This window comes from Pholcus phalangioides, unplaced genomic scaffold (assembly GCF_987345545.1).
Source record: "Pholcus phalangioides strain wild (caught in Gottingen) unplaced genomic scaffold, Ppha-v1.0 ptg000027l_1, whole genome shotgun sequence".
NCBI classification, from domain to species: domain Eukaryota; kingdom Metazoa; phylum Arthropoda; class Arachnida; order Araneae; family Pholcidae; genus Pholcus; species Pholcus phalangioides.
Window position 1 is genome coordinate 781,886 of NW_028301617.1, and position 17,782 is coordinate 799,667.

Here is a 17,782-nt window from a genome sequence, read left to right on the forward strand (position 1 = left end):
GTCAAATAAAACTAAATTACAATTAAATCGAACAAACAAACACGTATTACGTTTGACTATGTATTTAGTTGGGTCTCAGACTCACAGATGGCAGCACAGAATTTACTAGATTACAGTGAGACACTGATATAGGGTTATAAGTTCGAAAATTGAGATGGAAGGGCGTCTGCATTATAGCCACTAGAAAATAAGGGCTTATTATTATCCTTATCCTTATCTAGTAGCCTTAGTCCGTATGCGCACCCTCGATGATGTCACTTGCCCGAATTTCCACATCAGATGGCGCCACTTTTCTCAAAAAAAGAAACCCCCACACAAACAAATTCCCCATTTAAAACGGAACCGCTATATATGTATGTAACGAAAATTTGATGAATCCGATTATTATCCATAACAATCAACCATTTTTTTGTAAGTTTAACACAAATTGTGGTTTTCATTATTTATCTACAGTTACCAACCGTCCTCCGTTAGAACGACATGTCCCTTTTGATGTCATTTCAGGCGTCCTCCTACATTTCGGAAAATTGTCCCATTGTCCTACTTTTCAGGTTTCCAGAATTATAATTTTTTTCTGGGGAAAATATGTTTTTCTTCACGTATTCACTAATAGCCACAGAAATTCTCAGAAATTTTTCTGTTTCTGCTTCTTTTAGCAGTTCTACTTCAGGACCGGATAGGCTGACCATATTTCCTCGAGTAAAATACGGGAAAAATGAGTCATAGTCAATTATCGCCAAAAATTATGCCAAAAGTAAGTAAAGGCGCCAACTGATGCTAAAATCAGAAAAGTATCACAGAAATGAAGCGCCAGTTCAAATTTCAGTGAATTTAAAAAGAAAAAAAAATCAATCAATCAATCAATCAAAAAAAATCAAAATCAAAAAATCAATCGACCATACACCTCGCTATACTTCCATCTTGAATAAGGGACACCAAGTACATCAAAGAACAAAGTAAATATTTATATGATATTAAAAACACTTGAATATCTTTGGAAGTCAATATCCCCTAGTTAAAATCGAAATTAGCGGTTCCGAAAAGTGCTTTCGGGACAACACATTTACTGGCGAAAAATTGGAATGTCCCGGTTTTCCGGGACATGACATATGGTCAGCATATGAAGGGGTCGCCGATAAATTTTTTTGGTCAGAGTGGGGTCGCGCTTCAAAAAGTTCGCGCGCCACTGCACTAGACTACAAAGGCAACGAACATCGATCTTTTCTTGGAGCTCTTGTGCGCCGAACGAGACCGTACATGGACGGTCGGAATTAACTCGGGCCAGAGCTGACAATACTGGCATTGCCACCAGATGGCGACTTATCCAAGGATGATGTCACTCTCCGCTATTCATCCGAAAGGGAATTCAGGAAAAAATGCGCAGGGCAGATGGATTTTGTTTTCTTCGTTTTCTTAATCACTCGTTACATAGAGATTGTCGTTATAAGCCATACTCTCGTTACATCGAGATTATCGTTATAAACAATACTCATTACATCAAGATTATCGTTATAAGTCATACTCGTTATAACGGACTTTCACTGTGTAAAACCAACCGGGTAGTACAGGCAGGACCGACTTGAGAGCATCATGGGGGCCCTGACCAAGGTGATTTTTCAAAGGTATTCCTACCTGGCTAGAACTGCTCCCCTACAAATTCAAATGCCTTCTCTTGGAAATTTTAACAATATCTCATTTTCACGAGGCACCCTCCCCCGCCCCCCAGCCGGCCTGGGCAGCCTCATGCATTACGATAGCACTGGGAACGGGGGTATGGGAAGCCCACCCCCCCCCCCCCACACACACACACAGAATCTCTTGAACTGCGGGTTCATAGTGCCTTCCTCACCCCCGAGGGGGCTCTAGCCTCAGGGGCCCAGGATAAATTTGATTAGTTTTTCAGAAATCAATTCACTAGAAAGAGGTTAGTGGAAAATCCTGGATCGGAGATCTCCCCGTCCCAGGGGGGGGGGGGAGAGAGACAGATCCTCTTAAGATTAAGTGTTACGAGTGCACAGGTGGCGCTGTCATCATCGATGAGCCAGCCGTTCACATCGTATCTAGTATAGACGCAAACCCGGTTAACTTTGAAGGTCCCCTTTTATTAGTGTCGTGCCTAGTGTTATACATTACAGAGAAATCTAGCATTCCTGGAATTCACCAGTTGGGAAAAACTGTAAATTAGATCTAAAACACAGCAATGTTTTGCTCGTTGTTTGTGTTGTGTGCGTTCGTCAGATTTTCACAAGGTCGAGATGCCTCCGATGTCTCTGCCAACAACGATCATGTCGTTAGTGTGGATGCGTTATCTGGTGAGTAGGCCTAACCTGTTTAATGTAAATACAGTGAAATCTTGATATAACGATACTGTGCGGATCAAGAAAAAAAACATCGTCGTAGGGATTTATCGTTACGGGGGGGGGGGGGTTTACCGTAGATACTTTGAACCGATCAGTAGCCTACCATATTAATATACCTTTAGAACCTACCCTAGTGTGAAATTACCTCCGATTTAAATGATAGGCCGCTCTTAAGAACTGAACACTTTACATGGGAATTTGAAATTTGTGTCGGGGTTGGGAAGATGATACGATAGGGAAGCTTGTATGTGAGAGATGAGCTGCAGCTGTGAGAGATGAGTGTTGTTTATCAAAAATAAACGACAGATGAGCTACTTATCAAACTTCTGAAATGGATGAGCTGTTTATGAAAAATCCACGACCTTTCAGTCATCAACCATCTAAGACAGATGAGCGCTGTTTGTCAAATATTAACGATAGATGAGCTGTTTATTAAACTTCAGTGACAAATGCGTTTTTTGTCAACTACGACAGACGACCTGTTTATGAAAAAACCAACTGATCCGATGTTCATTGAACTTCTGTGGCAGATGCTTGTCAAACGTCTACGGCAGATGAGTTGTTTGTCAATCAACAACAGATGAAAATTCTATGTAAATTCTACAACAGATGAGCTGCCTGTTAGTCATTTACGACAGAAGAGCTCTTATTATAATACTATACATATTATAATTCTTAATCTACGACAGATGAGTTGTTTGCCAAACATCTAAGACAAATGAGCTGTTTGACAAACATCGACGTATGAGTTGCATGTCAAACGTCTACAACAGATGAGCTGTTTGTCAAGCATCAACGACAGATGAGCTGTTTGTCAATTTCCTACGATAGATGAGCTGTTTATGAAATAACGGTATGATCAGACGACACGGCAACCGTTTATAAATATTTATTAGGGGGCAGGACCACACTTGAGCAGATGCGAACAGGGCTGCCCTACTACATGGGCTCCCTACTGCGTAAAGGGGCCTGCAAGATAACAATCTGGCTCGGCGATTTTCGCGAATACGAATTAAAAATAAGTACGCGGTATATTTCCAGCCAGGTAAGGAAAGCCCCAGATTATCACTTTCCCTCGGCGGGCCGTGGAAGGTGCACTTGCACTGGGCAGCAGAATAATAAAAGAAATGATTTTCAACAACAAAAAAAATGTTTTTTTAGTAAATTTGATCGACGATGCAATATTTTTCTCCTGTCGTGATCGATGCTATGAAAGCCGATTATGATGCATCTAATTTGCGATCAGGCTGTATCGAGACCAGGGGCGTCGGGAGTGTTCTAGGCCTGTGGGTGCTCGGCTTGAGTATTATGGGGGATATTTTGATTTGTTTTAAGCATTTTGGGGTGGGAGGGGGTGGCGTGATCGGCTGAATATCCTGAACTACTCAATATCTCGAATCTGAATAAATTCGGGGCTCCTCGGAACTGTGCTGCACAGTACTTTTTGCTTGTGATTCATGCTGTGGGTGCTGGAGCACCCTCGCTCCAAGGCCATTGATGGACACCATTTTTGAAATGAAATATCTTTATTCGGACCCCCCCCCCTTCCCCGAGCACTTGAGACTTTTTAAGACGGCACTGCACATACCTTCCCAGAAAAAGTGAGTTTCTAACTGTATTTGACAATCGTGATCAAGAGCCCAACATAATATACCGAAGGGACCCCAAAAACGCGATATTAAAGAAGCTTGCAAGCATGTGAGTGACCTAGAGTGGGGGATCAGGTGGGTCAGCGACCAAAAGAGTGACCGAAAACAGATGACTATGTCAGTGAGCGGCCAAAAGAGTTATTAAGAAAATGTGTGCTCAACGGGAGTGACCAAAGGATATTTAAGCATGAGTGGGACCTAGAAAGCGAAGGACCAGGTCAGTCAAAAGATAGTGTGCACATGGAGTAACCAAACGAGTAACAGTGTGTAATCGTGAAGGACCAGGTCAGTGAGGACCGGCCAAAAGTGACCAAGAAAGCATGCCAGTAGGTACCAGGTCAGTGAGTGATCTAGAGAGCGAGGGATCAGCTCGGTGAGAGAGCTAAAGAATGACCAAGAACCGTGAACCAGGACAGTGAGAGCGTGTGAGTGACCAAAACATTTACCTAGAGAGGAAAGGATCACATGGTCAGAGAGTGACCAAAAAAGTGTGCAAACGTGTGTGCGACAAAACACGATGGCACATGCATGTTGACGGGGGGGGGGGGGGAGAGCCACACGGGTGGCAAATTTGGAGAATGAGTGGTGACGAAAATTAGACTAAAACGGGAGAAGGGCAGACAAACCATAAATCCGCCTCTGTCTAATTTGTGCTACTACTTTCAAGAGTAAGTATGGTATTTGTGGATTGGTACTTCTAGCCAGGCACGGGTCTCCGTAACATCACTTCTACCCGGGGCCCCAAAATATTGCTAAAAAGGGGTTCTGATGGTGATTATTCAGCGTGTTAACTCATATCGACAATAACTAACTGCGATATCTTTTTATTTCCCGGTCCATCTAGAGATTCAGCCAAGGGGCATTCCCGCGATGTTCTTCCTGAAGCTGCCTTACATCGTGCTGTCGGCTCTGACCTTCATGAGCAGCTCACTGCTGTCCACGTTCGTCGTCCAACCTCTGTCGGAGTTCGGCCTGAACGCTGTGACGGCCAGCTCTCTGTTCCAGAGCCTCCTGCTTCCCGTGGCCGAGCACAACTCCCTGGTGAAGGTGGTCGCCCGGGTGCTGGATTCCGTGAGGGCCTCGTCGTACCTGAAATCGTCGCTGTTCGGATACTCGAGTTCGATACCGGAGCTTTTCGACACCATTGAGGAACTCCTGAAGTACGCTGGGAAGATGCGGCTTTTCTCCAGGAAGCTCGGGTGAGTACCGGATTCTACGTGTTTCTGGATACGAAACTAGGGCTAAGGGTTCATTCAAGTATTACGTCAGTATCAATATAGGGCGGGGGGGGGGGGGGTTCAGGTTTGTTGACTTTTGATGACCAGGGGGTTTGGATAATGCTTACGTCACCCTTAATGGAAATATGAAATATTCTTAATGGCATCTTACTCGGTGGGCCAGAAACGGGAGAAACCTTTCGCTAGTTTGTGGGCACCTGAACTGACATTGTCCCTATTGATAAGACCCCTACAGAGACACTTTAGTGATCTCCAGATGTTTCACGGGTCCTTCAAGTGCTCAGGAAATGTGTCCAGGCCGCTTTAGTGCTCAGGAAATGTGTCCAGGCCGCTTTAGTGCTCTGGAACTGTGCCACGAATCACTCAAGTAATCCGTAATTATGACCCGTATTTGGCTCGCGAGTCAAGGGTTTACCATATATGACTTAAAGGGTGGGTCGCAATGAATATTTATGATTAATATTTTTTGCATTAAAACAAAAAAAATAAATTTTCGATCGTCTGGGGTGGGGGCACGAGCCCGCCCTCCCCATGTACGTACCTGATCCCACCAATATTCGTTAGGGGTCGTTCAAGTATTACGTACGCAAATTTTTAGCCAGCAAAATTTCGTCATCAGCTCTGGCCCCTCTGAATCCTCACGCATATTGGTGGGGTTACGGGGGGAGGAGGGGGGGGGGGTAGATCATGGGGAGCTCGTGTCCCGCTCCCCTCCCCCCGACGATCAAAAATATATTTTTTTAATTGAAATTCCGGAAGAAAATACCTTTTAAATGTTGTTATAATCAATTTCTGTTAATTTCAATGTTATTTGCGGGCTATGAGCTCAAAATTTATCTTTAATAAATTCATTGCGACCCCCACCCTCTAAGCCGTATAATGATAAATCGCATAAAGGCCCTTGGCCCGCGAACCAAATATGGCCTTGGGGGTTATCTGATGCGGCCTGCCCTCTTCAAACCTAATTTTGTAAAAATTTAACTAAGCGGAACATTTACAGATTGCTTAAGTGACCCGTGGTACAATTTCAGAGCATTTAAGTGACCCGTGGCATATTTTCAGATCATTTAAATGACCCGGGACACAGTTCCAGAACACCTAAACGATCCGTGACACATTTAGAGATCCCTTGAGTGACTCTGTAGGGCACTTATCAATAGGGAGATGTTACTTCAAGTGCCCGCAAACTATCGAAAGATTTTTCTCGTTTTTGGTGCACCGAGTAAGATACCATCAAGAATATTTCATATTTTCATAAAGGGTGGTTGATGACGTAAGCATTGTCATCCAAACCCCCTCCCCCACTTGCCATCAAAAGACAGCGAATCGGAAACCCCATCGATGCTGACACAATACTTGAATGACCTCTTTGGAGGGCAGAGCTGACGAAGGGGGGGTCAAAAATGGCTAAAAATTTGGTGGCGTAATATTTGAACGGCACCTAACAACTTAAATTTATACGGGATGTTTCAGAAAGAACTTTGAAATACCATATCTTGTGAAAACAGTTGTAGATAAAAAAGATTAAACAAGTGCGAGATTTCAAATAAGCCGGCTTGTAAAATTAGTTACTTTGGCTTATAGATGGCACCACAGTCGAGTACCCGTTGAAACAAGCCGATTTGCGAGATCTGGCAAAACTTTGGCTATGAGAAACTTTGTCCCCCCACAGTCGCGTGCCCATTGAAACAGGCGTGCGATTTCAAATAAGCCGTCTTGTAAAATTAGTTACTTTGGCTAATAGATGACACCACGGTCGCGTACTCGTTCCGAAATCGCAACGTCGGCTTAAAAGACGACGCCTGAGCCAGTTTCCGAAATTAGTCAAAACTCCAGCTAAAAGATGGCGCCACAGTCGCGTGTTCGTTGAAACAAGCGTGAGATTTTTCAAACAAGTATCAATTTTTTGTATTCTGCACAGTAACAGAATTACCGATTATTTTCCATCTTTTCAGAGAGACGCTGAGGAGTTTGCAATGATCGATTAACAGCCATTGGTTCGTCTAAGATCACGTGATTTGTGTTGTCATGTTTGTTTTTAGTGGCTTTATCCCATTCGTTTTGAGTAGAAAAAAAATATGTTTTAATTCCGTGCATGATATTCTTTTAAATAAACGATTGCATTCGTTTAAAAGCCATTTTGCATTGTCAATCACTTTTTCGATCTGAATTCAAATTCAATGCACCACATCCATCAAGTGAAGACGCCTACGACATCGAGCCTCCATTATGCAAACATACTCAACTAGATTTTATCATGGATGCGACCTATGGGCGTTGAACCAGCCAGGGGCGTAGCCAGAAATTTCATTCGGGGGGGGGGGGACCAAAGTGACAGAGCAATGGATTTGGCCATCTTTTTCCCTTTTTTCGGTCATTTTCTCACATTTCGGGGGTCTGGTCCCCCCCCCCCCGCTACGCCCTTGCGTTGAACCCCTGACCGTACCCATGTGAGTCAATCAATCTTTTTTGAGAGTGCAGGCCACTTAAATGTTCTGGAACAACGCCCCGGGTCGATTGAATGATTTCCTTGAGTCGCCGCGGAGCCCCTGAGAAGTGCACACGGAGTACCAGTTGAGAACCGCTGATCCAACCAAATGTGCTCAATATTTAATGATCTGGGGAATGTGTCTCAGACCACACTTACGTGAAATTAGAAGTTAGTGCCGCGGTCCGGGTCTTTTAATTTGCTAGTAAATTTGCTGCGGGGTCACTTGAGAGATTCTGGGAATGTGTCAGTTAATTTTTATGAAGTTAAGTTTGAGGTCACGGGGGTGGGGGCATGGATTAAGAATGCATGTATGTGTTGACCATTGGCAGTGCTGCTGGATATGGATATTAGTCTGTTCCCGGTGTATTCCTCTTAAGAGCCAACAAGCGAAGGAGGGAAGACGTGGTCCAGGACCTGGCCACAGAAATTATGCATTATTTATATATAATAAAGCACCCGAGACCGCACAGATCCCTCATCCGGGGCAATGCCTAAAATTGACTGGTCGATAGAGCCTGGGCGGTGCACGGTATGAAACGATAAAATGTGTATTTCACTTAAAACCCCTTTATTTTTCTTCACATCTGTATATCTTTTCCTAAGCTCCGTGCTGCTACCCACACAACCACCTGTCAGGGTGGTAACTTCCCACTCTATCTTCATTTCCGTGGGCCCCCTCGAATGTCTCGCGACCAGAAGGGGGGGGGGGGAGCTATATGGCCCATACGGGAATCCAAGGTATTTCGAGAGGGGACAGGCAAATTGTTATTCAGCTCTTGGGAGGGGCGATCGCCTTATTGAATCCTTTCATGTCCAGAAACTTTACCGACAACAATGTCCAAGAACGGATCACGCTATTCGTTTTAAATGAAATATACACTGAAGAGCCAAAAAAACTGGTACACCTGCCTAATGTCGTGTAGGGCCCCCGCGAGCACGCAGAAGTACCGCAACACGACGTGGCATGGACTCGACTAATGTCTGAAGTAGTGCTGGAGGTAATTGACACCATGAAATCCTGCAGGGCTGTCCATAAATCCGTAGGAGTAAGATGGGGTGGAGATCTCTTCTGAACAGCACGTTGCAAGGCATCCCAGATAAGTTCAATAATGTTCATGTTTGGGGATTTAGGTGGCCAGCGGAAGTGTCTAAAGTCAGAAGAGTGTTCCTGGAGCCACTTTGTAGCAATTCTGGACGTGTAGGGTCCTGCTGAAATTGTCCAAGTCCGTCGGAATGCACAATGGACATGAATGGGTGCAGTTGATCAGACATGATGCTTACGTACCTGTCAGAGTCGTATCTAGACGTATCAGGGGTCCCATTTCATGCCAACTGCACACGCCCCATACCATCACAGAGCCTCCACCAGCTTGAACAGTCCCCTGTTGACATGTAGGGTCCATGGATTCATGAGGTTGTCTCCATATCCGTACACGTCCATCAGCTCGAAGCAATTGGAACCGAGACTCGTCAGACCAGGCAACGTGTTTCCAGTCCTCAACAGTCCAATGTCGGGCCCAGGCGAGGCGTAAAGCTTTGTGTCGTGCAGTCATCAAGGGTACACGAGTGGGCCTTCGGCTCCGAAAGCCCATATCGATGATGTTTCGTTGAATGGTTCGCACGCTGACACTTGTTGATGGCCCAGCATTGAACTTTGCGGAAGGGTTGCACGTCTGTCACGTTTAATGATTCTCGTCAGTCCCGTTCTTGCATGATCTTTTTCCGGCCACAGCGATGTCGTAGATTTAATTTTTTTACCGGATTCCCGATATTCACGGTACACTCGTGAAATGGTCGTACGTGAAAATCCAAATTCATCGCTACCTCGGAGATGCTATGTCGTTCCCATCTCTCGTGAGCCGACTATAACACCACGTTCAAACTCACTTAAATCTCGATAACCTGCCATTGTAGCAGCAGTAACCGATGTAACAATGACTATGCCAGACACTTGTTGTGTTATACAGGCGTTGCCGACCGCAGCGCCGTACTCTGATTGGTTCCATATCTCTTTATTTGCATACGCATGCCTGTACCAGTTTTTTTGGCTCTTCAGTTTATATATATATATACTCCATCGCGAGACTAGGAGCGGCATTGTGTTGTTCCGCAATCTGATTTTAAACATAAATATTTAAAAGATCGAATTTTTTGATGATAAAACGCTTTTTATTGACCAGCAACGAACCTGTGACATTCATGTTAAACCTTAATTTATAATGTTGATACAATCGCATTGAAAATTGCAATATTTGAGCAGCCAGCTGTTCAAAAACGATGTCGTAAACGCTCGTCGCGCATTAATATATGGTCACGTGATCGCTCTACATTCCGCAATGCCTATTTGTACAAATGGAGCTCATGTTTTAGAGACCTTTTGTGATTTATCTCAGTTTCATACATTAATATACTAGCGAGAGATGCAACCGGTTTTTGTGCCTTCGAAACTCATTTACGCAGTCCACAGACATTTCATCCATAGGGGGAACGTTATCGGCTGAAATTTTAGGTTTGCTAGTTTTTGGCGATAATTGGCGCTAACATTTTTTCCATGGTGCCGCCAAATCAAATCGCGGCCAGTGAAACCAATTTCACTCAATGGTAGGGGTTATTAACTCTTATGGGTCGCTCAAATCCGCTTGCTGCCAGGGATTCTTGAGTTATGGTTCACGACGCAGGAGCTTCCTAGATGATTCGTCTACTTATAGTCCTGTTATAAATGCACTAGTTTCGGAAAACAAGCAGTCCCCTATGGGTCACGAAGCTGATTTTGGGAGGCGGCTGAAATAGGTTAAGAACCCTCTGCTCTATGGCATTAACCAATTACTAGACTAATCATCGAATATCATGACAGCTGAAGGACCAGCCATCCCTCGCATATACCGAGAGCTGAATAACAGATGTACAAAAAAAGAGCGATGTGTAGCCAAATCTTAACACGCCATGAATAAAACGTATGAAGACTTGACCTCGAAAGCACGCTATCTTGTGTGATGGTGGCGCTCGTGAGAAAATGTTCAAAGTTTTGAAGACGCACGCACTCAACGCATTCAGTGCCAGCAGAAACTCGTGTCTGGTCCGTTGTCCGTGGCGATACCACGGGTTAGTTCCCACGCCAATCGATTGTTCCAATGTCTCATCCAGGATGTCCCGCGCAAGAAACAGGAACGTGAATTTCTTCGTCTTTCAACTGGATGTTGTCCGGGGTGTCCAAAGACAGGCTGTCTGTAAAAACATGAAAACACATTGGATTAGGAGCCATTAGAGTACAGTAAAACGGACTGTCTTTTACGGACACCGGTGGGACAAAAAAAATTATGTCGCGGATCACTTAAGTAATCTGGGAAAATGTACTGCTTAGTTCATTTCTACAAAATTAGGTTTGAGGTGGCGGGCCAAGGGTTTAAGCCATACATGGCTTAGGCCGGTATTCACCGACATGGTTTAAGCTATAGTCACAATTTTTTGATAAGAGATCGGCACGGATTGGTTAAAGTCAGGTTTTTGACCAATCTATGTAGATCTCTTATCCAAAAATTGTGACTACAGTTTAAACCATGTCGGTGAATAAGGCCCTTAGAGAACCTTGGCTTTACATCCATGGCTATAACATGGCTTTACCATACATGGTCTTAGAGAAATTTTGAGTTCTTAGCTTGAAATAGCATCGAAATTAACAGAAATTGATTATAACAACATGTAGATATTTTCTTGGGAAATTGCAATTTTTTTCGAATATGTTTTGCATCAAATAAATTTTCGATCGTCTGGGGTTGGAGGGGCACAATTCCCTTATGTCCCCCCCCCCCCGCATACGTCTCTGATACCAATATGCGTTAGGAGAGGGGGGGGGGGCAAAGCTGGAGAAATTTTTCTGTGAAGGGACGAGGAGGTGACTTTTGCTGACGGAGGTGGGGGGTCAAAAATGGCTAAAACTCCGCTGACGTAAACTTGAACGGACCCTAATGACCTTCCGTCAGTATTTCGGCCTTTACAGTACAATCAAGCTCTACACACTATCCACGTCATGTCACAATACAAGTATTGCCCGTTGAGCGTCGTGAGATACAGTTTAACAATATTTTTATACGGATGCATTATGGGTGATGATTTCGGTATTGTCATCTGGAAGAACTAAAACTATAGTTACATTGGGAAAGCAATTGGTGATACGACATTTTTCAACTTACGTGACAGATATTCCTCGCGTTTCGTTCTCCCTGAGAACATTATTCATGTCCCGATCATGTTGTTGCACCAGGCGGTAATCAGTTGCGTAGACGTGATTGGTAGGACTCATCACTTGTGGTAATTTGTACCTGTATATCCACTTCTTCCATTTCTGCAAAAAAAAAAATGCTAGAGGTTAATAAGCAGGCACTACGTCACCATCTGGCGCCTTAAAAATTGGTATTGGCACCTAATATTTTTGCGTAATTACTAAATTGCAGGCTGAGAGCAGCACAAGATGTTTGGAATTTATAGCTGCATGTCTGCCAACATGAAAGAGGGTTGGTTCACTGTGTGCCCTAAAAAAGCCAAAAAAGAACTTTGAAACCTTTTCTTCTGGTTATAAAAGTTTTACGCGCCTAAAAAATTGTTCTGGCTCCTATATATTTTTTTTTTTGCACTTTGCCCAGCCCTGTTGATAAACATGTGTTAAACTGGCCGGGAGATGCCCAGACTGCCAGGACCGGATTTCCGAGTGAGGCATTTGCAAAGGGCCTCCCCCATAATTTTATGGCCCGAAAATTCGCACATATTCACTGGCTAACCGAATATCTTTGACCTTAGTCATCAGGGGAGGTGGACAACCACCCCCCCTCTCGTTTGAAGGGCATGTATCCGCTTATGCTTGAGAAGGGTGCAGGTTGCGCTCGAGCACCCAAGGAAATTTGTAGAACGGGCACCGAGCACTCCTAAAATTGATTCAGAAATCGAAATTCTCTACATAATACTGAAGATGTGCTCCAAAATGGCTCAATCCCGAATCTTCAGCTCAATATCTCCCCCCTCCGAGAATAACCATCGTGCACTCCTGGCCTTTAAAAGTCGAAATCTCTGTCTGTGACGCTACTGAATTCACAACTTCGCGAAAAAAATCAACCGTACGGCGCCTGCGGAGATAAGACAAGACACGTATGATCCCATTCGCTCCGGATTTTGTGGGTCGTCTGCTGCTGTCGCCGGAAAAAATCGTTTCTGGCGGACGACAGTCTCCTTTCTGTACAATAGGATCAGTCTTACGAATACCGACACAGCTGCGTGACCTGTTTATCGCTTCCACAGTGGATTATAAACAATCTCTACATGTCTAGCTTCATTGTTGAAATTTAGCGCCTCGTGATTGGCTGAAGAAATGAGTGATGAACCATTACGTCACTTATGGCGAAATGTTTGCTGGCGACGTTTAACAATAGATGCATTTAATCGTGCTTGAATCCGACATGCACCGTTGGAGTAATGGTTATAATACGAGACTCCTGTACACCGTAGGTTGTGTATTTGATTCAGTCTGAAACCCATCCAAATTTTTTTGCTGTCATTCGCTGATTTACTGAAAAATGTTTGCATTTTTGTTTCTGATTTAATCAAATGCGGTTCATGTGCATCGAGAAGATAATAATATAATAACGGCTCGCGAAGCCATCATTTACTGATTCAATAAGAAATGCTTTCATTTTTCGTTAATGAACTTTGAAATTTAGATTCGTAAGTAACCAGTTACCGGCTAATGCTTTCTGCGTTACTATGAAAGTAGGGATTGTAATTACGCGACCGGTACAATGCATTTTTTGAATACCTTGCACAGTGTGCACCATAAGGGGTCATTCAAGTATTACGTCATCATTGTGGGGGGGGGGGGTTTCGGATTCGCTGACTTTTGATGACGGGGGGAGGGGGTTTGAAGGTTGCTTACGTCATCAACCACCCCTTTTTGAAGATATGAAATATTCTAAGCTGATGACGAAATTTTGCTGACAACGGGGGGGAGGGGGTAAAAAATGGCTGAAAATCTGCTTACGTAATACTTGAATGGCTCCTAAGTAATAGCACAAAGTCTTGTTGTCCCTTAGAAAATTGTTACCCGTTTTTACTACTCCACCAAACCCAATCATATCGCTATATTGCAACTTACTGCACACCAACAAGTTTGGTGAAGGCGCCATGGGAGCTTGTTGGGGGCAAATATCTTATTTATATTCTTCCACCGGGTCGAACCTGGGACCTGAGGGCAAAACTTCACGGACGGGTAGACGAGCATCTTACCACCACGCCACTCAGGTGCTACTACCACTACTGCTTTCACTAGAACGAAAGAGAAGAATACTCACGAGCAAATTGAAATCCGGACGATGACCGACGTCGCCATACTCGGATGGTGACACCACGTTGTGATCGGGGACGTAGTGGAATTCCCACTGAGTCTTCTCGTGTCCCGGTTCCGGCAGGGCCAGCGGCGACAGGGGCGATTCGCGTAGCAGGTGGACCAGCATCCGCCCGATCGCCAACGACATCAGGAATGTCAGCTGCCGTTTGGTCGGCCACGGAAGAAACTCCTTCGTCAGACCTGGATCAGAGAGTCGTGTGTATATAACCAAGCTCTTCATACATGTTATACGACATGAACATGGCAATTTATTGTGCCCTTATTAACCAGGTTCCAGCAGGCTGATGTGTAGGAATGGGGCGTCGCGTATTTCATAGGAAGAAAGGCCGAATTCCATATTATTCAGCTCTAGAGAAAACAGGCGAATGCTGGGGAAGGGCGAAGGTGGCGATCGCCTTTTCTCACCCCGTTCACTAAAAAGAATTGTATTACACCGACATAGACCCACACAACCGTTCGAACAGCCGGTATTCGCTTATGCTTGAAAGGGGTGCCAGGGGTGTCCGAGGATCCACAGAAATATGTAGAACGAGTTCGAGCATTCCCAGAAACGATTCAGAAATCTAAATTTCCTACATCAAACTGAAGATGAGCACCCACACGCAGGGCCGTCTTAAGAGTATCATGGGCACCCGGGCCAAGTGGTGTTTCGGAGGCCCTACCTGGTAAATCCTAAATACTTTCAACCGAATCTCATTTTTGTGAGGCCCCCTCTTCTCTTGAGGTTGCCCGGGTGGGCCCATGCGTTAAGACGCCACTGCCCACACGTTCGAAACACTTCCGATGACCCTGGCGATCGTCCACCGGTGGATCCGCACCTTTATCCCGAAGGGGAATTGGAAAGATTTGAAGATAGTATGGCTCTCTCCAAAGAGGTGCAACACCTTCTATAGCGGAAAGCTTCCTCGCGAGCCCTTGACGTCACTGAAGTCGTCCATTTCACCTGTAGCCATTGGCAGACGTATGCGAAATCGTTACCCCTTTTTTGCAGTATATCCACGACGTCAGTGAAGTCGCGAGCTTCGCGCGGAGGCTTTCTGCTATAGAAGGTGTTGAACAGACCCATCCGACATGAGCGGAGGTGTATTGATCGGTAGTCGAGGGGGGGGGGGGGGGCTAAGTGGACTATGGCCCATGGCAGCAAATTTGAGGAATTTATGGTGAACAAAATTAAAATAGAATAGGAAAAGAGATTCAAAACCATGAAACGCCCCCGCTCCCTGCTCAGAGATCGAGGGTCAGTGAGCAACAGAAAGAGTGACCTGGAGAGTGTGAAGGCATATTAGTGACCACAAAAAGAGTGCAAACACGATATCACTAGTTCTCGGTCCCCTGAATTCACAGACTTCTTACCAATGCCGCATCAATAACATCCCACTCGCTATCGCGATGAAACTACAGCACAGTACGATCACCCCGACAGCGGCACCCGAAAGAGCTGGCCGAGACGGTTTCTCGGCCGGAATCGCATTCGTCTCGTTAATCATGAAGCCCAATGCCCATCCGAGATTCGTTCCTGAGATTTCGTCCATGAAGAATATGTTGCGCCAAGATCTCTCGTCGAAACCGTACACGTCGGTCAACCACTTCGCTATGAATACCGCGCCGAAACAATATTGTCCCAAGTGTTTGCAGTCTTCTTCCTGGGCCGCTGTGGTGGTCGAGTGGTCGTAGTGACGGACTCGCATCGCGGGGACCTGGGTTTTCTGTGGTTCCAAACTTCGAGGTGCGAAGTCGATCTCCCCGTTAAAAAGTCTCGCCACAGAGAGCAACAGGCCTACAAACAGTACAAATATACAGTCACTACACATCACTCACTTCACTTCTGAGATATAGATGGCAGCACTGAAAAATCATACACAACACTAGATACTCACTCAGACTGTTAGGTACACACACTTACAATTCCGGCACAACTCGCTAAGTAGTAAATTGCCTATGGCGATAGACCTGAGTTGTGTTCGGTATAAAAAAAAAAAAATCTTCTTCCTGGCAGGTACGGTTACCGACATCTCGCTGATGTTCCCGAACGCTTCCAGAGGGACACGTTGGTGGCGTTGAGGAATTTCGTGACGTAATAGAAACCGGAAAACGCCACGAATTCCATGTCCGTGCTCGGGACGCTGATCTCGTCTTCGACGCATATTTTGAAACGTTTCTTTCCGCACGTTGACCAAAAGATTGAAATAGGAAGCGAGGTCAGTGAGTGACCAAAAAAGTGTCACAGAATAATTGGAGCCAAATCACAGTGGGGAACCTAAAGAGTGTCCTATAGAGAAAATAGGTGGCTAAGGCTATTTCATTCCCCCCCCCCCCCCACAATAAATTTTGAGAGTGGGGCTGAGCCGCCCTCCAAAAAAAGAAAAAAATTAATGTATATACAATGTGCAGAGAATTCCTCTCCCTCTTTTACATACGGGCTTGAGTCCCTTTTATGCAGGACGATTGGCAACTTTCAAGCCCCCCTCAATGTTTACTTCATGTCGGCGCCTCTGCTAGAGAATGAGGGGCCAGGTCAAAAGGGTGACTTAATGAGCGAAGGTCGAAAGAGAGTGTGAAAGGTGAATGGAACCAAACAAAGCACTTACCCATCGCATGGAGAGCCTGCACCTTCGGATACCTCGCAGTAGATGGCATCCCATAAGCCGAACACGAAGACACTAACAGTGACAGGCAGACCGAAAAAGACAGCGAATTGCCGGTGCCACCCATAAAAAAAACCACACACACACACAAAGATGGCTACTATGTTATTATTAACGGCAGCGTCCTCACATTTCCGGGCAAAAATGACAGCCAAAATCACTCTGTTTGTACCCAAATAAAAAAATGCGCGACCTTCATCTTGGAAACCGATACGGCCTCAGTCAATCATCACCACTTCAGTGATTCGACACTGATCCTCACTCGGCAGGCCAGTATCTTAGCTGATTAGCCGTGAGAAATTGTGTCGCTGATCATCTTTTGATGGCGATTTTATGGGCTGAGCACGAGAGAGAGGATAATGAGGCTGAATCTCTCAGCTGGAAGTCATTGAAGCGTTATGGGGGAAACTGCCATTATATAATCCTTTGTGTGGATTAAAATGCGATATGATCTACTTCACTGGAATTACGGAAGCCATTTGGCGGAACTGTCGTGATATATGTCGGCTTATTCAGGGACATTTCTAGAATATTCCGATGGAAAATGGTTCTTTCGATTATACGCGGCTCTCCCCGTACCTTATATAGTACATTTATTATACAGGGTGTGTCCTGTAATGCGGCCTTTATCTCATCAACCGTCCGTTGTAGAGAGGCAGGGCTGTCTTAAGAGCATCATGCGGTCCCGGGCAAATTGATTTTCCTCAGGCCCTCCCTGGCATATTGTCGAAAATTTTAACTGATTCTCGTGCTTGTGAGGCAGGCCCCCTTGAGGTCCCTTCAAGCCGACGCTATCCTACTGTCACGCCTGAAATCACTAGATTGGCGACTGGACCATAAAGCGAGCAACATGTCGCTCCCGTAGATTTTTGTTTTGTCTTATCATGTTTCGTGAGTGAATTTTCGGTTTCCGGGATTCGACCTTTCGGGATATCCCTTTTCCTGGATTCTCAGCACCGGGGCCCATGCGTTAAGACGACACTGCGTAAAGGTATAGTTTCAACTTAA

At 45.0% G+C, this 17,782-nt stretch overlaps 2 protein-coding genes across 2 annotated transcripts; one reads left to right on the forward strand and one right to left on the reverse strand.

Annotated features, from left to right (window-relative positions):
• The first annotated feature begins 1,870 nt into the window (after window positions 1-1,870).
• LOC149068010 (uncharacterized) lies at window positions 1,871-7,384 on the forward strand. Its single transcript, XM_089251614.1, has 3 exons — window positions 1,871-2,312; window positions 4,854-5,208; window positions 7,203-7,384. The coding sequence occupies exons 1-3, from the start codon at window positions 2,201-2,203 to the stop codon at window positions 7,225-7,227; spliced, it is 492 nt and encodes a 163-aa protein (XP_089107740.1). The 5' UTR covers window positions 1,871-2,200; the 3' UTR covers window positions 7,228-7,384.
• Window positions 7,385-9,909: 2,525 nt separating this feature from the next.
• Window positions 9,910-17,049, reverse strand: LOC149068011 (uncharacterized). The gene is made up of 4 exons (XM_089251649.1): window positions 16,718-17,049; window positions 14,074-14,309; window positions 11,929-12,080; window positions 9,910-10,963 (listed from the first exon to the last, which is right to left on the reverse strand). The coding sequence occupies exons 1-4, from the start codon at window positions 16,839-16,841 to the stop codon at window positions 10,789-10,791; spliced, it is 687 nt and encodes a 228-aa protein (XP_089107775.1). The 5' UTR covers window positions 16,842-17,049; the 3' UTR covers window positions 9,910-10,788.
• Window positions 17,050-17,782: the final 733 nt, after the last annotated feature.

Coding starts and splice junctions, on each gene's coding strand:
- LOC149068011 (XM_089251649.1), bottom strand. CDS start 16,841: ATGGGTGGCACCGGCAATTCGCTGTCTTTTTCGGTCTGCCTGTCACTG. Junction 14,310..16,717: donor GCAGGCTCTCCATGCGATGG/GTAAGTGCTTTG, acceptor TCTCTGATCCAG/GTCTGACGAAGGAGTTTCTT. Junction 12,081..14,073: donor GTCCGGATTTCAATTTGCTC/GTGAGTATTCTT, acceptor TTTTTTTTGCAG/AAATGGAAGAAGTGGATATA.
- LOC149068010 (XM_089251614.1), top strand. CDS start 2,201: ATGTTTTGCTCGTTGTTTGTGTTGTGTGCGTTCGTCAGATTTTCACAA. Junction 2,313..4,853: donor TAGTGTGGATGCGTTATCTG/GTGAGTAGGCCT, acceptor CGGTCCATCTAG/AGATTCAGCCAAGGGGCATT. Junction 5,209..7,202: donor CTTTTCTCCAGGAAGCTCGG/GTGAGTACCGGA, acceptor CCATCTTTTCAG/AGAGACGCTGAGGAGTTTGC.